This window comes from Cervus elaphus, chromosome 18 (assembly GCF_910594005.1).
Source record: "Cervus elaphus chromosome 18, mCerEla1.1, whole genome shotgun sequence".
Classification (NCBI taxonomy): Eukaryota; Metazoa; Chordata; class Mammalia; order Artiodactyla; family Cervidae; genus Cervus; species Cervus elaphus.
The window spans coordinates 73,395,597-73,417,115 of NC_057832.1; the positions used below are offsets into that span (position 1 = coordinate 73,395,597).

The following is a 21,519-nucleotide window of genomic DNA, read 5'->3' on the forward strand; positions in this document are numbered from 1 at the left end:
AGTTCCGTCGCTCTGCGGGGCAGGGAGGGGCTGGCGCCGCGGGGCGGGGCTGACGCCGCGGGGTCGGGCTGGCGCTGCCGGCGGGGCTGGCGCTGCCGGGAGGGGCTGACGCTGCTTTCTCCGTCTGTGCTGCTCAGGCTTCCGCTGTTCTATATGGAGCGCGCCCCGCGCTGCACGAGGTTCCAGCCCTCGGATGCTCCACAAAAGCGCAGAACGAAAAGCTGCGCCTGCTCTCTGTGCCTTCCCCGTCAGAGCGGTCCAGGCAGCCAGGGGCTTGGTGGGCGGGCGCACTCTCCCCAGGTGTGGCGCGCCCACTCCCTTCCACGGACCCAGTTTCAGTTTCCGCTGGCGCCGGGTGCGTGCACCTTCTGCCCTCCGCGTCCCCAGCCCCAGTCCCCACCCGCGCCGGTCGGGTGCCTGCGCCCTGTGTCTCGCGCGACCTTCCCCTCCCCCCTGCCTCCTGCCTCCGGCGGGGCTGGGCCGATCCGCAGCCTGCGAGCTCTTCTCTGGATTTTCTCGGTCTCTTTGTTCTGCGAACAGCCGGCAGTGAGTTCGGGCCGGTTCATTTTCTCTCTCTCTTTTGGTCTCCCACAGTTCAAGTTGGCAACTCACAGAAGCTCCCTCCGATTGTCCTCAGGGCACTCAGGCCCAGACCCTACCCCAAGCAATGCCGCCTAAGACTCCCTTCCCGGGACGGACCTCCATCCTTAGATCTTTTGTCTCACTTTTTATCTTTTATATTTTGTCCTACCTCCTTTCGAAGACAATGGGCTGCTTTTCTGGGCGCCTGATGACCTCAGCTAGCGATCAGAAGTTGTTTTGCGAAGTTTGCTCTGCGTTCAGTTATTCTTTTGATGAATTTGTAGGAGAGAAAGTGGTCTCCCCGTCCTACTCCTCCACCATCTTGGCTCCTCCCTCTGGTGCAAGGCTCTTTAACGTGATTGATGCTATCTGAACCTCTTCATCCTAGCCCCACCCAAGAGATGCAGATTAATAGTTATCCCTAGTGATAAGAGGTTAATTTAAGTGCAGCTGCATCCAGAGATAATTTGGATTTATTTTTGGTTTGTTTGTCTTGTGAATATACTCCACTGGGCAAGACAGTCACTATCATTAGCCCAAGTTTATATTGGTTAAGGGATTAATAAATAAGGGTCTAGAATGAATCCATCAAGGGATTTGACAAAATAATTTTTCAAATTGTTATCACAAAGACCTTTGAACATCTAACATGTCTAGTACCATCTCACCTGACTAGTAGGATCATTTATTTATATGACTTCACAATGAATTCTGGAGCACTCTATATTCCGTATTTTACTATCATGAGCCGTTAGGCAGTATTAAGTTTCTGGACTCCTGCAGAACTCAGGCACCAACCACCTTTCTAGACATAACTCATATTTGTCTGAACATCCTGAATTCAACCTAAGTTTTCAAGAAAGTTTCAAGAAACTACTGTTTTCTTAATGTACATTCCATGGAAATGTTAGACTGTCACCTTTCTTCCTATTTTTGAGAAGAATGGAGAACAGGTGTGACTTCTGGGGCAGTGCTACTTAGCCAGCTCCCGAGATAGCTCACAGTTTGATACAAATGCATAAATAATAATGGGCTGCATAGCACATCAAGCCAGAAAGTCCCTGGCTTACACATTGGACTTGAACAGAAGAGAGGAGTTGTGCACACACAAGTCTTTGGTGTGTAGAGCCTCTTTAGAAAACAGCTCTTCCCCTGACTGCTTAAAAGCAAGCACATGAGAGAGAGAGAACCATCGGCTATTGACCCAGCTTCCCCACGAAGGTAATCAATCACTTTACAGGCAGTAGGGGCTCTATGGGGAGAAATCGTGCATTGCACCTAGAGGAAAGACCAGAGAAAGCAGGGCTTGTAGAATTCGTATCCACCATCTAACTCATGACAAATGTGTTTGCCAATGAAAAGTGAAGAGAGCTTTGGTTCCAATCATTTTATGATCCAAAGTAGCTAAATCTATGTGTTTATTTTTCCTATTAAGGAGTTTTTAACAATGCCTGAGGTTGTGGTGATTGACTAGGGAGGTGCTCACTGTGAAAAGTTAAATAAATGTTAAGTAGTAAAGACAACTGCCCCCCTACACCTCTGTCCCAGCCCCAATGTGAGAATGCTAGAATACACACCAAGTTTAGAGCTATAAGGGGTGAAAAAAATCCTTAGAAAATAAAAACTCAGTTTATTTAAAAGCTAGTTGCTTCTCATTTAATAATGAATACTTTGAAAAGAATAGGTTAGAAGAGAAATAAGCATCAGTGAAATGATTTCTTCCCCAGGGGTTTGTTCAAAATCAAGACTCATGCAATGTCTATTTACTGACTACCTACTGTGTACAGCACTGTGGTAGGCACCATTGGAGAAGAGATAAAGATGAGAGAATCCCAGTGGAATTCTTCAATTGCTCTTCATTCTCAAGACAAGGAAAACATTCTGGATATGGCACATCCCCTCCCTTCTACTGTCTGAGAGGATGATGGGATGCTAGACAGTCTTAACACAGCAAATAAAGAGCTGGTCAACTCATATACTTTAATTTTTTCCTAACAAATGAACACATGTATTCTGACTCTATACAAAAACATCATAGAAGTGAAGTCCCTCAAAAGTTGAGCCAAAAACTACTAGGCTAAAATCAAGGACACTGTGACGGTTGAGAAGTGCTAAGTCAAGACACGGCAGATGGGGTTCCTCCAGCATCAGGAGTTCAGCAATTTCCAAGGCTATCTGGGAAGCCAAGTACAAGCACGCCTTAGAATTTAAATAGATGGTTTCTGTAGATGCACCCCGCTTGGACACTCTGAAGAGCACAGTGTCATCAGGATATTGGGGTTAGCAGCCCTGACCCTCACCCCAGCAAGTCTCTTCCTTCTCCACTGCTTCTGCAGCCTCCTCCACATCTCAACACCTCCCAGAAGCCAGTCCCCGTACTCAAGAGACTGCTGCCTCTTCAGCACAATGCATCACCTCAGAAAAAGAGAACAGAAAAGGCAAATCCATAGAGACAGAAAACAGATAAGTGGCTGCTTGGGGCTGCAACGCCCCAAGAGATTTCTTTTAGGAGCGATGGAAATGTTCTAAAATTGGATGGTGGTACAGCAATTGCACAACTCTGTAAATACACTAAACATCATCAGTTCGTTTAAGTAAATTTTACGGTCTAATGAATAAAGTCAAGTTTAAGTTGTATTCACTGTTTCACGTTAAGTCATGGGTGTCTCCCCAAGGTAGGAAAAATAGCAGAAACAAGAGCATGTAGGTTACAAGTCTGTTCAGAATTCCTTCAACTTTAATCATGGGAGTAAGATCAGGCAGCCACTGAGGATAAAATGTAGTCCTGGGGAGGAATTGAGATGCTGCTTTTTTTTTATAAAGTGGACATGATAAGAGTTATTCTTTTATTAGAACAAATGGTCAAAAGTTGTCAAAACTGCTCTCATTCTTCGATTGCTTCTTTTTTCCCAGTTTCTTGACCTTCGAAGACAGGATATCTGGCCTCCACATCTGCCCACATGATGCTGCCATTGGCCAGATCGCGGACAACACTGGGCAGTTCAGAGACCTGGGGTAAAAGAAAAGAGAAGTCCCAGAATCAACCAACTGGATTAGGCTGTCAAAAAAAAAAGATGCACCCTGCACTCAGGAAACAACATAGTCAAGTCTGTGCCTACACAGTGACAGAATCCCTCCAAAAACTGGTCCCTACGGTGTGTTTCTAAGTGACTCCCACTGAAGCCTCTTTACCTAGTTATGCTTACCTCCCTCCCAGGCTGGGGTCCTGCTCTTCCTCCACCCTAGAAGCCCTGCCAGCTCCCTTGGGTACCCCAATTCGCCACAGAGCCTTTCCTAGTCATTCCAAACCTCCAGGCTACCTGAAGTTACTTCATATGTATTCAATTCAACTCTTAGAACCATGGTCAGTCAAGTAACAGGAGTGAAGGGAGTCAGGAAACTGGAGAGCCCTTAAGGGGCCCGCTGTTCATCAGCCAGAACCAACGGTGGCCACCACACAGCAGGGGTTCTCAAACCTGAGTGACCAACCACAGGAATCATCTGGGAGGCTTGTTTCTTTTTTAAAGATTTTTTTTTTTTATGTGGACCATTTTTAATGTTTTCATTGAATTTGTTATAATGTCATTGCGGTTTTCTGTTTTTGGTGTTTCGGCCGTGAGGCATGTGGGATCTGAGCTTTCTGACCAGTGATCAAACCTGCACCCCTGCATTGGAAGCGCAGGGTCTTCACCCCTGGGCTGCCAGGCAAGTCCCCGGGGGGCTTGTTAAAACAGTTCTGCCCGCCCTCTCTCTCCCTCCAAACCCCAGCTCCATCCCCGTTTCTGACTTAGCAGGTCTGGGGTGGAGATTTCTCTTCCCTAACAAGCTCCCAGGTGATGCAGATGATGCTGGTCCAGGGACCGCACTCTGAGAACCCCTGCCTGACAGGAATATAGGTTCAGAGTAGCCAGATCTGGTACTGTAAAAAGATGAGCCAGAAATCTGTGACCTCTATAGTAGACTGAAAATTCCCTTGGGAAAAAAGCAGCCTTTCACTTCTGTTTTCCATATGACAAACTCTCAGTAACAAGCAGAGCAAATGAAAGGCACTCTGAATACAAACTTGCTCAACATAAACTGATCAGGCAGCTGTCAAAGAGGTCACTCTTTCCTTTCCCTCCTGTACTTTTCCCATCTCCATGGTTCCCTTCCCATCAAGTAAAATTACTGAAATATTATTCACTGTTTTGAACTGATTAGCATGAAGAAGTTTATACATACTCGTGTGTATACTTATATGGAAATATAAAAATAAAACTGTCTAAGCCCCCCAAAGCCTGCCAATAAAACTATGGCAACAACCACTTGCGATCATCTTTCTCTTGCTCAGATAAACAATCATAAATGCAAACTGTCAGAGAATGAGCCCAGAGTGATACAAATGGCTGTAAAATATTAGAGAAGTGTTAATGAATATTTTCATAATTAAGCCTAGGGGATTCGGGAAATCTGTGCTCTGTCTGATACAAACTTAATGATTAAAATGAAAAAGACAAAAAGAAGGGATGCATAAACACAACAAAATCGATCTCAGCTCGGAAGGAACCAGTACGCATTTTTAAGACTACAAATGCCAAAGCGAAGGCAGTCACCTCTGCTCTGATCTGCCGCATGGAGTCTCGGTCCCGCAAAGTGGCTGTGTGAGGGGTTTTGTTCACTGTATCGAAGTCAATGGTTATGCCGAAAGCCACCCCAATCTCATCAGTCCTGGCATAGCGTCTCCCGATGGATCCTGAGGAATCGTCCACTTTGTGAGAGATGCCGTGCCTGGTCAAGGCCTCCGCTACCCAAAATAAATTCAGTAAATTAAAAATGTCACATGAGCTCAGGGAACTTATAACAGGAGCTAACACAAAAGACCAAGAAGTTGCAGCTGCAAGAGACAGAAAAATTCCCAAAGCTTAAGCCCCTGCTGGAGCCCAAACCCTCACTCATCCGGGTTTCTCATTTGGCTGCAGGGGCACAAGCAGCCAAGGTGAGGAGACCAGTATGGCCCCGAGCAGCTCAGTGGATGCCTCCCATCTCCCAGCTCTGAAACGTGTGGGCCCCACCAGATGGCCACAAAGATCCCTTCCAGTGCTGTGAGTCCAGCGGCTGCAGATTCACAGGGTGGTCACCCTCCACTGGGTATCCCCTGATGATGTGACCAGCCGGGTCAGCAGGAGAAGCAATATGCAATCCGACTCTTGGGTCCTACCCCAACTCATTCAAATGCTAGGAGAAAACACCCCGAGCAAGCATACTCTTTATTCAATACTTTTTTTTTTTTTTTTAAGAGACACTTCCTAAAATTCAGTCTGCCTGATAGTATTCCCATGGAGATTAACCAACTGGATTTACTTACATAATTCCTTGACGAATGGCATGAACTCCTGGTTCTGGCTCAATGGAAGGACGGAACATTTGAATGGAGCCACTACGGCAGGGAAACTGAAGAACTAGATGATTTAAAAAGACATCCAAATGCGTTAGTGTATAAAGATCTAAATATTAACATCCAAATTTCACTATCAAAATACCGGAAAACAGGATGTGAAAAAGCATTGCGATAAAACAGACAGCAGGATAACCAGAACTAGAATCAGAAAGATTTGGTTTTCAGCTCAGAATCTGGAACAACTCAGTGAACTCCACCTCTCTGGAACTACTTCTGCTCCTCTACTACTGTTCCTCTAGGAACACTCATAATTCCACTCCTCTCCTCCTCTTGTGATAATTCCATTTAATGTGAGAGAGAAGTGGGGAACTGGCTTTATAGAAAAATGGGATTTTTTTGTTATCTAACTAGCAATGCTTTTATACCAAATTTATAGGAAAATGGATCGAAGGACTATGTGCTAATAATTTAGAAACATTTTTGGCTTCTTACAGCCTAATCAAATTCCTCTTCATGATGAAATCTCTACGTAATTCATAAAACACTGTAACTTATTCTTGCCTAGCCTTTAAGAAATTTCTATTACAACTTTAGTTTTATCACTATAGAGTCAAAGGAATAGCTGAAAGCTTTTTTAAAAAACCTTTTCATTAGAAAAATAAGCAGGAAAAGTTTGAAGCAAACTTGGCCTTTTAAAAAGGGCACATTCAGTAAAGTATGATGTCATTCCTCAGGAAGAACCATTCCTTATGTCTACATCTCTGGGGTCCAGGCTCAGGTTCCTGCTATCTGTTAATGAATGAAAAGCCACTCCTTAAATGTCAGGAAATGAAGATGTGACTTTAGGGTAGAGAATAAAAGAGTAGCTTTATTAGCTGTACATTATCAACAGTTATGTCAAACTTTTAAAAATACTGGTGCCAAGAACTCTTCAGTTCAGTTGCTCAGTTGTGTCCGACTCTTTGCAACCCCATGGACTGCAGTGTGCCAGGCTTCCCTGTCTATCACCAACACCCGGAGCTTGCTCAAAGTCATGTCCATCAAGTTGGTGATGCCATCCAACCAAGAACTAATCAGTTCATCTTTAAGGCTAAACGCCCTAGGAAAAACTCCAGCATTGTGTACACACTCAACTTTAGCTGGTCACGCAGGTAAGAATGCTTCTTTCAGTTAATTTGACCTGTACAACCTTTCCTCTCTAGCATTCTTCTTCTGAGTGATCTTCCTGGAAACCTGTAGTTATATATCAAAGGAGTATAATTTCCACAACCAGAGATGAGGTTGAGAAAGGTGAAATAAGCCATAATGAAAAGCTATGTGGAAGACATGGAGCAGTAATTCAAAAGCACTGGAGCCAAAAGAAAACTTGAGGGATGAAGACTTCTTAAAAACATGCAGCGTTAGCTAGGTTTGAATGCTGGGAAAGCCTACACATCACATACTTCTGCTCAATTTATGATCTGTCAATATCCCACAATGAAATCATCTGGGTTTCTTATAAACACACACACACAAAACTAGATCCTGGGATCTCAGACCTAGTGAATCTGTATCTCTGGACTAAAACCTAGGAATTTACATCTTTACCTTCAAAATACCTCAGACAATTTCATGCAGTTCAGGTTCCTTTTAATGCTTTACCAAAGTATAAATAGAGTTTTTAAGTTTGTCCAAATTCTATAAATCATCTCCTCCTTCCCAATTTTCTAAAAACAAGTATATCCAGAAAGGAGCACTCCTCCCATTGATGCAATACAGACAGCTCTCTCAAAGTAGTATGTTGTCTCAGAACTCAGATGCAACTAAAACAATGGCATCTGGAATAACCTATACATTCTAACGCACAAATGAGATAAGGAAGTGCTTTGCTTTGTAAACAGTTAAGCAAAGGTGTTAATATTCCAGTAAATAATAACTGATTGTTTCAGAGCTGTCTTAACATCACTCAGTAAATGTCATTCTCTGACACTGTAAGACAACAAACAGTACACTCTACATGACAACTCACCGTTCTCTGTTCATCTCCCTCGCGAACTTGGAATGTATGTTCAAATACCGTATACATGATCCTGCCCAGGCCAAAAGAGGGTTCAATTACACTCGGAATAACTTCTTCCACTGCAAGAGAAACAAATTCAGTAAGGCTCTCTTAAACCCCACATGATGCACTTCGGGTCCTCTCTAAACAATTCTAATTGGCCCTAAAAATATCTCTATTCTAGATGGATTGTGATTGACCCCGTACAGCAGGACAAAAAAATCGGAACATTCCTAAAAACTATTTCCTGGTAGAAACCATGATGCCTTTAAAGAGAAAACTGGAGAGGAAAACTTTTTTTTACCAAATTTAATTGTTTATATAGCATAAAAAATAAAACAAGATACCAGTGTATTCCTTCACCAAGTTGGTAAACTATGAGCAATGCCTTCTGCCTCGCTCATGCAGAAAGCACTGAAACTCTATAGAGCTTCTGTAAGACTTTGCTAGAATTAAAAATCCACCACCACAGTCGGCAAATTTAATAAGAACAACTCCTACATACAAGTATCGTATGATTTGTGCTTTACTTTTTATCTTACTATCTGGATGAGAACTCCTGAAGAGAGTCAGGTTACTGCTATTGTATTTCCAAGGTTCTGGGGTCAGGAGTCCCTTAGAGAAGAGTTTGCTCAGGTACTAGCAGTCAGTCAAAGACCAGGGACCCCACAGCTCTTCCCAGGGGTGAAACTATACTTGTGGTATACAGAGGAATTGTCTTCATTATTACTCATTATTCAGAAAGGAACCATGGCTAAGCACTATCCACATCTAACTAAACTGACCCTAACCTTGAGAACTTGTTTCAAGAGAAATGAGGTAACTGGAACCAAAAACTCACACATGAGAGTAACATTTGAGAACTGGCCAAGGCATTTTCTGCCCATCCTTTGGTGGCATCTGAGCAATGGTGAAGGACAGCTCTAAGCCAGCTGCCAGGATGTGGCTAAAAGGCCTCAGAGCATGAAGAAGGGTTCCCTTGCTCCCTCCTATCACGGCTCCGACTGCTTTTACAGCTCCTTGCAGCCTAGCAACAATGAGGCAAGCCATAAACAAATGGAAAAGGAGGCCAGCTCGTTCGACGGGCAGTAGTGTCTCAAATACCCACTACTCTCAGTTTCCAGGAGCGTCAATTCAACCAAGAATTCTTCATACCTTCTCCAAAATACTCATTGATCAACTCATAGAATTGTCCTACAAAAAAATAATCATCTCTTTGGCGTTTAAAAAGCATGAACGACCACTAACCTAAACGACTTTTAATAAGTTAATCTGCCAGAAAAGACAGTGTGGATAAGTTCTCTCTTTTGCTTAAAAAATAAAAGAATTTTTCCTTAGAGTGAGAAAAAAAAAAAGATGCTTTTAATCAAAGAGATAATCTTCATATGTGTCTCGGTCACAGAAAATATAAAGATGGCATTATAAGTTATTTTTCAGTATGAGTACAATTATGTTTTTTTAAAAAAAAAAAAAAAAAAACAAGATAATGCCTTGAACATATTCATCAAATTTAGGGCTATATATTAAGGATTCATTTTCTTCTTCAAATTTTCCATAAAATAGTTATGCTATGAAACTTTAAAAAAATGCCATTAAACAGTAATGATTTTTGTCTGCTTGTTCCTTAATTATTTTTACAAATTTACCATGTAGTGTTTTCTGGAATCTCTTCACATTGACCATATCTTTTGTTAACTGAAATGTTTTCCCTTCAGTTTCAACAGTAAATTCCCTACAATGAAACAAAACACATATTAGTGAAAACACATATGCCCATGCCTCAATTTAAAGGAGTTTTACAGATTGCTAAACCTCTTTTAAGTGTAATACAACTTGGTCAACAATCCAGATATAACAACTGAAGTCAAATTTATATTTTTCATAAGGAGTACCAAATTAAGTATTATTCTAACAACAGCACCAAACAGTATTTTGGGAGGCACCCAAATATGTAGCTAGTCTTATAAAATTCCACAAGTGACTTAGTGACCAACTCCTTGATTTTGAGATCAAGGTAAAACCAAAGAAAATTTTTTTAAAACTCAGTTATAGAATAATTACAATAAATTTGTCAGAAACAGGTCTGCTGGCAAAAAGACCACTGTTCTCATTACTGTCCCAACAAATGTAAAAATGACCAACTTGTCATCTTACAGAAAGAATTTTTAAAACTCCCACACTTTTTCCAAACTAAATTTTTATACTTATGCTGATGAAGATCAGCTTAAAAGAAGTTTAAAGATTCTGCTTGATATGTCAATATAAAATACTATCCCCCCCCCAAATCACTGACTGCTACATGCTTATATCCTGAGATATGCCCATTCCATTTCAGGTTATAAGAATTCACCTTTATAACGCACTTCATGTAATATCTGTATTTTAGCTTATGAGGTATTTCATCACATTATGATCAATTTGGATGTGTCTGGTCTCACAAGCAGCTTGGTGCTAAGAAAAGAGAGCCCTCCTGTGGTTGTCCTTGGAGCTGTATGGCTGGTACATGGTACACTGCATTCTGCTAGTTTCTAGCAGTGATAATCTCATGCATCATATGAATGATTTTCATTGATTTCTTCCATTTTTACTATTCTGTCTGGAGTTTGTGCATGCATGTATTAAAGACTCCACATAGATAGTATCGTATACATTTTCTCCGTGAGCACAGTCTAAGTGTAGGGTATGTAACAGTTATAAAAAAGCTGAAATTAGCAAGGAGATAGTTATTATTCGAGAATAATTTTTTAAAAAGCTGTCTTGTTTGTACATAAATCTGTTAGTAACCTATGTTAACTTTAATGGGATATGACGTTATTCTAGCATAAACAGACATTAATTCTAGGAGACCAGAAATGTTTTAAAATTTTCCTATTGAAATAGATAATTTTATCTTCAATTTACAAGTGTTCAACTTGCGATAGCTGACAAATACACATACTCATGCACCCACCATGGCCCCAAAAGTTCCCCTGGGTCCCTTCTCTTTTGATCCCCTCCATTCTCACTCAACCACTGATGTGCTTTCGACTACTCTAAACTAGGTTTGTCTTTCCTAGAGTCTGGCATATCATCTTTTGTGTAAACTTCTTTCACTTAGCCTAATATCTCTGACAAGGTTTGGCAAACTTTCTGTATAGGGCTAATTACGAAATATTCAGTTATAAAATATTCAGAGTTTGCAGACCATAAGCAGACTCCCATACTGCATTTTTTTTTTAAACAACTCTTTGAAAATGCCAAGTCATTCTTTGCTGGAGTGATACAAAAAATATGAAAGATGTTCCAAATGTACTTAAAAGTATATACTCTTCAGTTATTAGGTATTCTACAAACAACAAGTAGGTTGATTAATAGTGTTTATATCTCCAAACTCCTACCAATTCTTTTTTGTCTACCAATCACTGAGAGGGGTGTAAAAATTTCTAACTGTAACTGTGAATTTGTCTAATTTTCCTTTCAGTTCTGTCAAGTTTGCTTTACATATCTTGAGGTGGTTTTTAGTGGCATACATGGCTAGAAATGATGTAATGTTCTTGATGAATTGATCCCTTTATCATTATGAAATGCAACCTGATAATTTTGCTTGTTCTTAAGCTTCCTTTGATGTTAATAAGCCACTCCACCTTCTTGATCAACGTTTGTGTGGGAAATATTTTTAAAATATTTCTTTTCCCTTTAAACTACTTGAGTAGAGGCATACCTTGCTTTCTGTGCTTCACAAGAAGCACAAGCTTTGCACTTTTTGGCAAATTGAAGGTTTGTGGCCACCCAGTGTCTGTACATCTATCAGCACTGCTTCTCCAACAGCATCTGCTCACTTTCTGTCTCTGAGTCACATTTTGGTAACATTTGCAATATTTCAAACTTTTTCATTATTATTATGCTTGTTATAGTAATCTATAATCAGTAGAAGACTTTGATGTTACCAAAGATTTCCACTTGCTGAAGGCTCAGATAGTGGTTAGCATTTTCCAGCAATGAAATATTTCTATACTAAGGTACATTCACTGTTGTTAAAAATATAATGCTATTGCACAAAAGAGTACATTATAGTGTAAACGTAACTTTTACATGCACTGCAAAACCAAAAATATTTGTGTCACTCACTTTATTGTGACAAATTTATTGCAGTGATCTGGAACCAAACCCACAGTATCTCTGAAGTATGTCTGTATTAAAATTACAGTTTCCTGTAAACAATATTTAACTGGGTCTCGAATTTTTTAACCAGTCTGACATGGCTATTAATTTGAGTGTTTGAATCATTATATTTAAAATAACTATCAATACTGTTGAATTGAAATCTACCATTTCCTGAGTTGTTTTCTATTTGTCTCATCTGTTCTTTGTTCATTTTTCTTCTCCTATCTTTTTCTAGAGCATTTTTTATTATTCTGTTTTAGCGCCCTTACTGTTTCTACTATAGCGCCTTTGGTTTCTGTGTGTCTTACCCAGGCAATCGCTCTGAAGTTGACCACATGTCCTTTTTGATTAAACTTAGCATATGTAACATGTGCACCTTACAAAAGTATACACATTCTTACATATTCCCAATTCTTGGCTCCCATCCTTTGGGCTACTGATAACACAAATGCTATTTCTACACATTACAAATTTCACAATACACTTAATATTTTTCTCTGAACAACCCATTATCTTTTAAAGAAATTCAGAGATGTCATTTTAAATAAATGAAAGAAAATGTCACTCATATCACCCACATAGCCATCATTTCTAGAGCTCTTAGTTTCTTTGGGTAGACCTAAATTTCCACACTTCTGCCTGAAGAACTCCTTTAACATTTCTTGTAGTGTAACTCTGGCTGACAATGTATCGTCTAAGTTTTCTGTCTGAAAATGTTTTCTTTTTCCTCAAGTATTTTTTTCAAAAGACATTTTTGGCGGATATAGGCTTTTGTCTGTAAGAATCTGAGAAGATTTCATTCTACTGTATTGTGGCTATGTACACACAATTATATTTGTGATATCACCTCTATCTAGATGTTCCATTTGGTTTCTTAAAATATGTAATTTCCATTTCCCACCTCGTATGTTCATGTTTTCTCTTATGACCTTGAGCACATGAATACTGTTTTAACATCCTTCTGTATTATTTCCATGATGCTTGTCACTTCTGAGTATTTCTTTTGATTGATTTTTCTCCTTATTTTGGATCTTTTCATGCTTTTTCATACGGCTAGAGATTTTTTATTGTTTGCCAGACATAGTAAATTTTACATTGTTTAGTGCTGAATTTTGTTGAATTCCTTTAAAGATTCTTCTCTATGGTTTTTCATTTATACTTACAACAATTACGCTCAGGACTCCAAAACTCAAAAAAAGGGTATTTACTTGAGAGATAGATGTAGTTTCTAATTACTGTGGATAAGTCTCCTCCTTTAAGAAAGTTATTGGGAGGAAACAAGATCTTTGTAGTCCACTTCAAGTCTATTTCCAGGTCACAACGCCAAAATCTCAACAAACAGTCCCTTAAAAGTAGCCAAGAGGTGGTACTCACTTGCAAAAATTTCTAAAGAAACTAATGTCCCCCTAACTTTCAAAACATGGCAAAGAGAACATAGCTGACTGGAGCCCACGTTAAAGGACACATCTTAAAACTTACCCTTTTTCACTCAGTAGTTTCTCCATTTCTGTAATGTAACACTCATCACAAATGGCAAGGTACTCCATCACCAGCTTCGCATCCTTCTTATACGCCTTACCAATTGCTCCCTTATTGGGTTCAAACTGAACAACATTGACAGTTTTGTATGAAGGGGTCAAGGAATACAAAGCTACAGAACTGCCCCAGGACTTCAAGAAATGATCCTGAGGACAAGCCTTCATCGACTTAAAACAACTACCAGTTTCCTACTGGTATCCAAGATCCTCTTTATGTTGATTTCAAGTGTATATATGCAGATGCAGGTGTTGGAAACGGCTGAGAAAAGCTGGTCAACATCCTGAAAGATACAGAGCATTTTTCTCTCAAGGACCCAACACAGTGGGCACATGTTAAACTATAGGTAAAAAGAACAAGAAAGAAACAGTGAGATGCATAAAATGACAGGTTTAAGTAAAGTGCCAAAACACCTCAGTTTATCCACAGAACAAGGTACAGTCTTGAACTTATCCATTTTCAAGATGTTTACTCCTGAGTTGAAGAACTGACCAGAAAGGATATGGGCTCTTTCAGAGGTTTCTCAGCTACGAGTGGGACTTTGGTGGCCCTCGCATGACAAGACAGGTCATAACAGGAACGGTCAGCACATCCAACAATCTCGATCCAGCCCTAAGAAGACATAATAAACATCTGTAACTCACACAAGGTTCATTCACAAATGCCTGCAGATTACACATACTCATGAATAATTCAATTACAGAACTTCCACTCAACTTTTACAAATGTCTAAAATGGGTACAGTTTTATACATCAAGCAGTAGCAATCTTATAAAATATAATCCACACACGTAGACAAAGTAGTCTTTTTATTTTCTGGACAGAATTATTTTGCCACATTGTGAATGTGGGATAAACTAGTATTTGCTGGGATTCAGCTATGGAAATAAAATGTGAACCTAGACAAAACTTGTATATCTCTATCAAATTTTTGACCAGGAGTCAAAATGAATTTGGTAGAAACCACCAGTACAACACTCTGTTCCATAAAACACTTTAGCATTGATGGATTTTGGCATCTACAAGGGGTCACCGATGCAATGGACATGAACTTGGGCAAACTTTGGGAGATGGTGAGGGACAAGGAGGCCTGGCGTGCTGCAGTCCATGGGATCGCAAAGAGTTGGATATGACTGGGAGACCAAACAACAATAGCAACAACAACAAGGGGTCTTAGAACCAATGCCCCATGGATTCCAAAGGACAACTGCAATGGTTCCCCCCCGCCCATACAATTGTATTGTTAAAACTTTGGCTCAAATCAAAGAATTTACACCTACAAAGTCATTACTCTCTGTGCACTTTTAAGAACTGCCAAAGAGAAGGGCATGGCTAGTTCAGAAGAGCTCTACAGTAGCAAGTAAATCACAGTCCTGGCCAGAAGTCAACCACCCGAATTCCACAGGACACACACAACAGCACACTCCCAGATACTTCCTATCGCCGCTCACATGGAGGACCCTGGGGTCAACCAAGCTCCCTTTTGTGAGTCAGCACAGAACATATGCACCCACAAATCTAAACGTGGTGCTCACCTCAAAAAATGTTTGTGGAGAAGGAAAACAACTTTCATAATCTTTTAAAAGCAAGGAAGACAGTCAAGAAGAGGAAGAGTTTTACCAGTCTTTACCATGGAAAACAACAGTCAAGGGTGAGTGACCCAATTAGCCCCTTGAAAATCTCTTGTGGGTTCAGAGACCAACACAGGTGACAAAAAAATAAGGTCAATAATAGCTGCAGGAGGGAAGGCAAGGATTCACCAAAGGGACTGGCAATCTGGGAGGAAGAGACACTACAACAACATCATGGCATTACAATAGAAGAGCAGCAGAAATAAGAACATGCTATTAGGATGCTGTGGTGATGGTCATTCTGAATGTAAGTAACAAAGATACGAAAGTAACACATGTTATATGGGGAAATCCATTGGGAGTTAAGTTATATCACAGCATGCCCTGCACCTATAGTCTAGTTTATAACTCTTCACTGGAAGATACTTATGAGAAATTATAAGGAAAATAATACAGCATGTATACATTTATATGAATCATTAAAAAGGAAAGAGAAAGAAAAATAAAGACAGACTACACTGGAGGAGGAAATGAACAGAGTGCTAATGTGTCACATCAGCCTTGAAGGATAAACAGAATGGACATATGCCAAAATCAGGACTCGGAGATCAAGCAGAAACCTAAGAACTAAGAGGAATGTCAGCATGCCGGCCTAACAATGATGGGGATACCAAGGCCACACTCGATTTTTGTATATTAGAAAGGCATTATTAAACTGGAACACAAAAATGTTAAATGTCATCTGTTTCCTCTTCTTTTTAATCTGTTAATTTAAGTGGGTAAACTCTGTGTAAGTACTTACCATATGGAAAGGGCAAAGAAGAAATCATATAAATGCAAACTTAGCTCAGAGAGGACAGATGGACAAAGAGGAAAAAGGAACTTTATCTATGTTGTTACTTCATTGTTTTATCGGCCTTTTCCTTCTAAAAAGTTATTGAAAAACTGTAAGTAGATTCTGAAGGGTGTATTTAAGTGTTAACACCCAACAATATAGCCAGTCCTCTGTATCTGTGGTTTCTACATCTGCAGATTCAATTGTGAATCAAAAGTATTTAGAAAAGATTTTTCAGAAAGTTCCAGAAACTTAAATTTGCTGCAAACCTGGCAACTATTTGCAAAGCATTTACATTATGTTTGGTATCATAAGTAACCTAGCTAATTTAAAATGTATGGGAGGATGTGCATAGGGTCTACATAGATACTAAGCCTTTTTATGTAAGAGACTTGAGCATCCCAGGATTTTGGTGTCAGTGGGGGTCCTGGGACAAAACCCCAGCAGACACTGAGGGATGACTGCATTCTCTCTGTACAAAGTGTCCACTGCTCTCAAAACTTGGCATCAGATGACTGTACTGAACACAGATCTCAGCTGGCCACAAATGTGGGCATTTGTGCTCAATCCAGTTTCCTACCCAACAAAAGAAAATTCAGTAAAGAACAGGTACTGTTTAGATCACAGAATAAAACTTAATAACAGCATTGCTATCACAGCAGTGGCAGGTTCCATTTCTTATTAATGCCCAAGTCACTTTTCAAAAGCACAATCTAAAGTGTTTTCAAAGACTCTTAAAAACCTGTTATTTGAGTAAGAACCAAAGAGGTAAAAGGCTTATTAGTTCAGCAGATGTCTAGTTAGTCCTTCTCATAAATACTTATTTTTGCCTTTGATCCAAAGAGTTTGGGAAAACTCAACCATCATACCTAATAAGCTTTTCAAGCACATGTTATGCATGGGGTGTTTCAAACAAAGAGGCAAAAATAAAACTCATATAAGCTCAGAAACCCCAGCACATAAAAACAACAAAACAGGAATTAAGGGGGAAAAAAAAAGCTAAAAACATGTAACTTGATCTTCTGAGTCACTAAAGATGCCAACTAGTATACCTATGTTCTTAAACATACACTTACCCATTATCATTTACTAAAGATATTGATGAAGATATTTATGTACTAAACGGTGAAACTACAAAAACATGCCTAAGAATGGTAGATAATTTTGAGATCATGGTGACCCCTTAGGAGGGAGAAGAAAAGGTTAGAGCATTAACTGTATCAGTAACTTTTTTATTTAAAAAAATACAATATGAAGCACACAAAAAGAAAATATTCAAGTCTCTAAAGGCGTTTCCCCCTCTCCTTAAAAGTTTACTACTTCAGAGCTTTTGGTCTTGTTTAGTCCAGTCTTCTTATGATCTTACACAAAATGTGAGGCCTCATCTCAAAGCTAGGCCCACTTTTTCTTCTTAATTTTTTAATTCTTTTAAATTTAGGTATAATTGACGTACACAATATTAGTTTTGGGTATACAATGTAACAATTTGATATTTGTATATATTGCTAAATGATCACCACAATAAGTCTAGGTAACATCCGTCACCACACACAGTTATAATCGTGTGTGTGTGTGTGTGTGTGTGTGTGTGTGTGTGATGAGATCTTTTTCAATCCACTAAGCAATTTTCAAATACACAATACAGTACTATTAACTACAACCACCGTGCTGTACATTCCATCCTCGGGACTTCTCAGGCCCACATTTTCTGATTTCCCATCCTTGAGGGTTTGGCCACAGCTCACAGTGACACTGAGAAAAGGATGAGCAGGAGTGCAGTAGGGTTTACGAAAGCGGGGCAGGGGCCTGCAGTCAGACAGCCCTGGTTAAGGGCAGGGGCCTGCAGTCAGACAGCCCTGGTTAAGGGCAGGGGCCTGCAGTCAGACAGCCCTGGTTAAGGGCAGGGGCCTGCAGTCAGACAGCCCTGGTTAAGGGCAGGGGCCTGCAGTCAGACAGCCCTGGTTAAGGGCAGGGGCCTGCAGTCAGACAGCCCTGGTTAAGGGCGGGGGCCTGCAGTCAGACAGCCCTGGTTAAGGGCAGGGGCCTGCAGTCAGACAGCCCTGGTTAAGGGCAGGGGCCTGCAGTCAGACAGCCCTGGTTAAGGGCAGGGGCCTGCAGTCAGACAGCCCTGGTTAAGGGCAGGGGCCTGCAGTCAGACAGCCCTGGTTAAGGGCAGGGGCCTGCAGTCAGACAGCCCTGGTTAAGGGCAGGGGCCTGCAGTCAGACAGCCCTGGTTAAGGGCAGGGGCCTGCAGTCAGACAGCCCTGGTTAAGGGCGGGGGCCTGCAGTCAGACAGCCCTGGTTAAGGGCAGGGGCCTGGAGTCAGACAGCCCTGGTTAAGGGCAGGGGCCTGGAGTCAGACAGCCCTGGTTAAGGGCAGGGGCCTGCAGTCAGACAGCCCTGGTTAAGGGCGGGGGCCTGCAGTCAGACAGCCCTGGTTAAGGGCAGGGGCCTGCAGTCAGACAGCCCTGGTTAAGGGCGGGGGCCTGCAGTCAGACAGCCCTGGTTAAGGGCGGGGGCCTGCAGTCAGACAGCCCTGGTTAAGGGCAGGGGCCTGCAGTCAGACAGCCCTGGTTAAGGGCAGGGGCCTGCAGTCAGACAGCCCTGGTTAAGGGCAGGGGCCTGGAGTCAGACAGCCCTGGTTAAGGGCAGGGGCCTGCAGTCAGACAGCCCTGGTTAAGGGCAGGGGCCTGGAGTCAGACAGCCCTGGTTAAGGGCAGGGGCCTGCAGTCAGACAGCCCTGGTTAAGGGCAGGGGCCTGCAGTCAGACAGCCCTGGTTAAGGGCAGGGGCCTGGAGTCAGACAGCCCTGGTTAAGGGCGGGGGCCTGCAGTCAGACAGCCCTGGTTAAGGGCGGGGGCCTGGAGTCAGACAGCCCTGGTTAAGGGCAGGGGCCTGCAGTCAGACAGCCCTGGTTAAGGGCAGGGGCCTGCAGTCAGACAGCCCTGGTTAAGGGCAGGGGCCTGGAGTCAGACAGCCCTGGTTAAGGGCAGGGGCCTGCAGTCAGACAGCCCTGGTTAAGGGCAGGGGCCTGCAGTCAGACAGCCCTGGTTAAGGGCAGGGGCCTGGAGTCAGACAGCCCTGGTTAAGGGCAGGGGCCTGGAGCCAGACAGCCCTGGTTAAGGGCAGGGGCCTGCAGTCAGACAGCCCTGGTTAAGGGCAGGGGCCTGGAGCCAGACAGCCCTGGTTAAGGGCAGGGGCCTGGAGTCAGACAGCCCTGGTTAAGGGCAGGGGCCTGGAGCCAGACAGCCCTGGTTAAGGGCAGGGGCCTGCAGTCAGACAGCCCTGGTTAAGGGCAGGGGCCTGCAGTCAGACAGCCCTGGTTAAGGGCAGGGGCCTGCAGTCAGACAGCCCTGGTTAAGGGCAGGGGCCTGGAGTCAGACAGCCCTGGTTAAGGGCGGGGGCCTGCAGTCAGACAGCCCTGGTTAAGGGCAGGGGCCTGGAGTCAGACAGCCCTGGTTAAGGGCAGGGGCCTGCGGTCAGACAGCCCTGGTTAAGGGCAGGGGCCTGCAGTCAGACAGCCCTGGTTAAGGGCAGGGGCCTGCAGTCAGACAGCCCTGGTTAAGGGCAGGGGCCTGCAGTCAGACAGCCCTGGTTAAGGGCAGGGGCCTGCAGTCAGACAGCCCTGGTTAAGGGCAGGGGCCTGCAGTCAGACAGCCCTGGTTAAGGGCAGGGGCCTGCAGTCAGACAGCCCTGGTTAAGGGCAGGGGCCTGCAGTCAGACAGCCCTGGTTAAGGGCAGGGGCCTGCAGTCAGACAGCCCTGGTTAAGGGCAGGGGCCTGCAGTCAGACAGCCCTGGTTAAGGGCAGGGGCCTGCAGTCAGACAGCCCTGGTTAAGGGCAGGGGCCTGCGGTCAGACAGCCCTGGTTAAGGGCAGGGGCCTGCGGTCAGACAGCCCTGGTTAAGGGCAGGGGCCTGCGGTCAGACAGCCCTGGTTAAGGGCAGGGGCCTGCGGTCAGACAGCCCTGGTTAAGGGCAGGGGCCTGCAGTCAGACAGCCCTGGTTAAGGGCAGGGGCCTGCAGTCAGACAGCCCTGGTTAAGGGCAGGGGCCTGGAGTCAGACAGCCCTGGTTAAGGGCAGGGGCCTGGAGTCAGACAGCCCTGGTTAAGGGCAGGGGCCTGGAGTCAGACAGCCCTGGTTAAGGGCAGGGGCCTGGAGTCAGACAGCCCTGGTTAAGGGCAGGGGCCTGGAGTCAGACAGCCCTGGTTAAGGGCAGGGGCCTGGAGTCAGACAGCCCTGGTTAAGGGCAGGGGCCTGGAGTCAGACAGCCCTGGTTAAGGGCAGGGGCCTGCAGTCAGACAGCCCTGGTTAAGGGCAGGGGCCTGCAGTCAGACAGCCCTGGTTAAGGGCAGGGGCCTGCAGTCAGACAGCCCTGGTTAAGGGCAGGGGCCTGCAGTCAGACAGCCCTGGTTAAGGGCAGGGGCCTGCAGTCAGACAGCCCTGGTTAAGGGCAGGGGCCTGCAGTCAGACAGCCCTGGTTAAGGGCAGGGGCCTGCAGTCAGACAGCCCTGGTTAAGGGCAGGGGCCTGCAGTCAGACAGCCCTGGTTAAGGGCAGGGGCCTGGAGTCAGACAGCCCTGGTTAAGGGCAGGGGCCTGGAGTCAGACAGCCCTGGTTAAGGGCAGGGGCCTGGAGTCAGACAGCCCTGGTTAAGGGCAGGGGCCTGGAGTCAGACAGCCCTGGTTAAGGGCGGGGGCCTGGAGTCAGACAGCCCTGGTTAAGGGCAGGGGCCTGGAGTCAGACAGCCCTGGTTAAGGGCGGGGGCCTGCGGTCAGACAGCCCTGGTTAAGGGCAGGGGCCTGCGGTCAGACAGCCCTGGTTAAGGGCAGGGGCCTGCGGTCAGACAGCCCTGGTTAAGGGCAGGGGCCTGCGGTCAGACAGCCCTGGTTAAGGGCAGGGGCCTGCGGTCAGACAGCCCTGGTTAAGGGCAGGGGCCTGCGGTCAGACAGCCCTGGTTAAGGGCAGGGGCCTGCGGTCAGACAGCCCTGGTTAAGGGCAGGGGCCTGCGGTCAGACAGCCCTGGTTAAGGGCAGGGGCCTGCGGTCAGACAGCCCTGGTTAAGGGCAGGGGCCTGCGGTCAGACAGCCCTGGTTAAGGGCAGGGGCCTGCGGTCAGACAGCCCTGGTTAAGGGCAGGGGCCTGCGGTCAGACAGCCCTGGTTAAGGGCAGGGGCCTGGAGTCAGACAGCCCTGGTTAAGGGCAGGGGCCTGGAGTCAGACAGCCCTGGTTAAGGGCAGGGGCCTGGAGTCAGACAGCCCTGGTTAAGGGCAGGGGCCTGGAGTCAGACAGCCCTGGTTAAGGGCAGGGGCCTGGAGTCAGACAGCCCTGGTTAAGGGCAGGGGCCTGGAGTCAGACAGCCCTGGTTAAGGGCGGGGGCCTGGAGTCAGACAGCCCTGGTTAAGGGCAGGGGCCTGGAGTCAGACAGCCCTGGTTAAGGG

At 44.2% G+C, this 21,519-nt stretch overlaps 1 protein-coding gene across 1 annotated transcript in view; it reads right to left on the minus strand.

The window, feature by feature from the left end:
* Window positions 1–3,297: 3,297 nt before the first annotated feature.
* The window catches only part of GARS1 (glycyl-tRNA synthetase 1), a 49,639-nt gene continuing 31,417 nt past the window's right edge, over window positions 3,298–21,519 (minus strand). Inside the window, exons 11-17 of the mRNA XM_043872087.1 lie at window positions 14,181–14,288; window positions 13,620–13,765; window positions 9,644–9,729; window positions 7,968–8,077; window positions 5,927–6,020; window positions 5,175–5,365; window positions 3,298–3,592 (exon numbers count right to left, since the gene is read on the minus strand). Coding sequence (XP_043728022.1) covers window positions 3,467–3,592; window positions 5,175–5,365; window positions 5,927–6,020; window positions 7,968–8,077; window positions 9,644–9,729; window positions 13,620–13,765; window positions 14,181–14,288 — 861 coding nt within the window. The 3' untranslated portion in view covers window positions 3,298–3,466. The remainder of the gene's footprint in view (window positions 3,593–5,174; window positions 5,366–5,926; window positions 6,021–7,967; window positions 8,078–9,643; window positions 9,730–13,619; window positions 13,766–14,180; window positions 14,289–21,519) is intronic.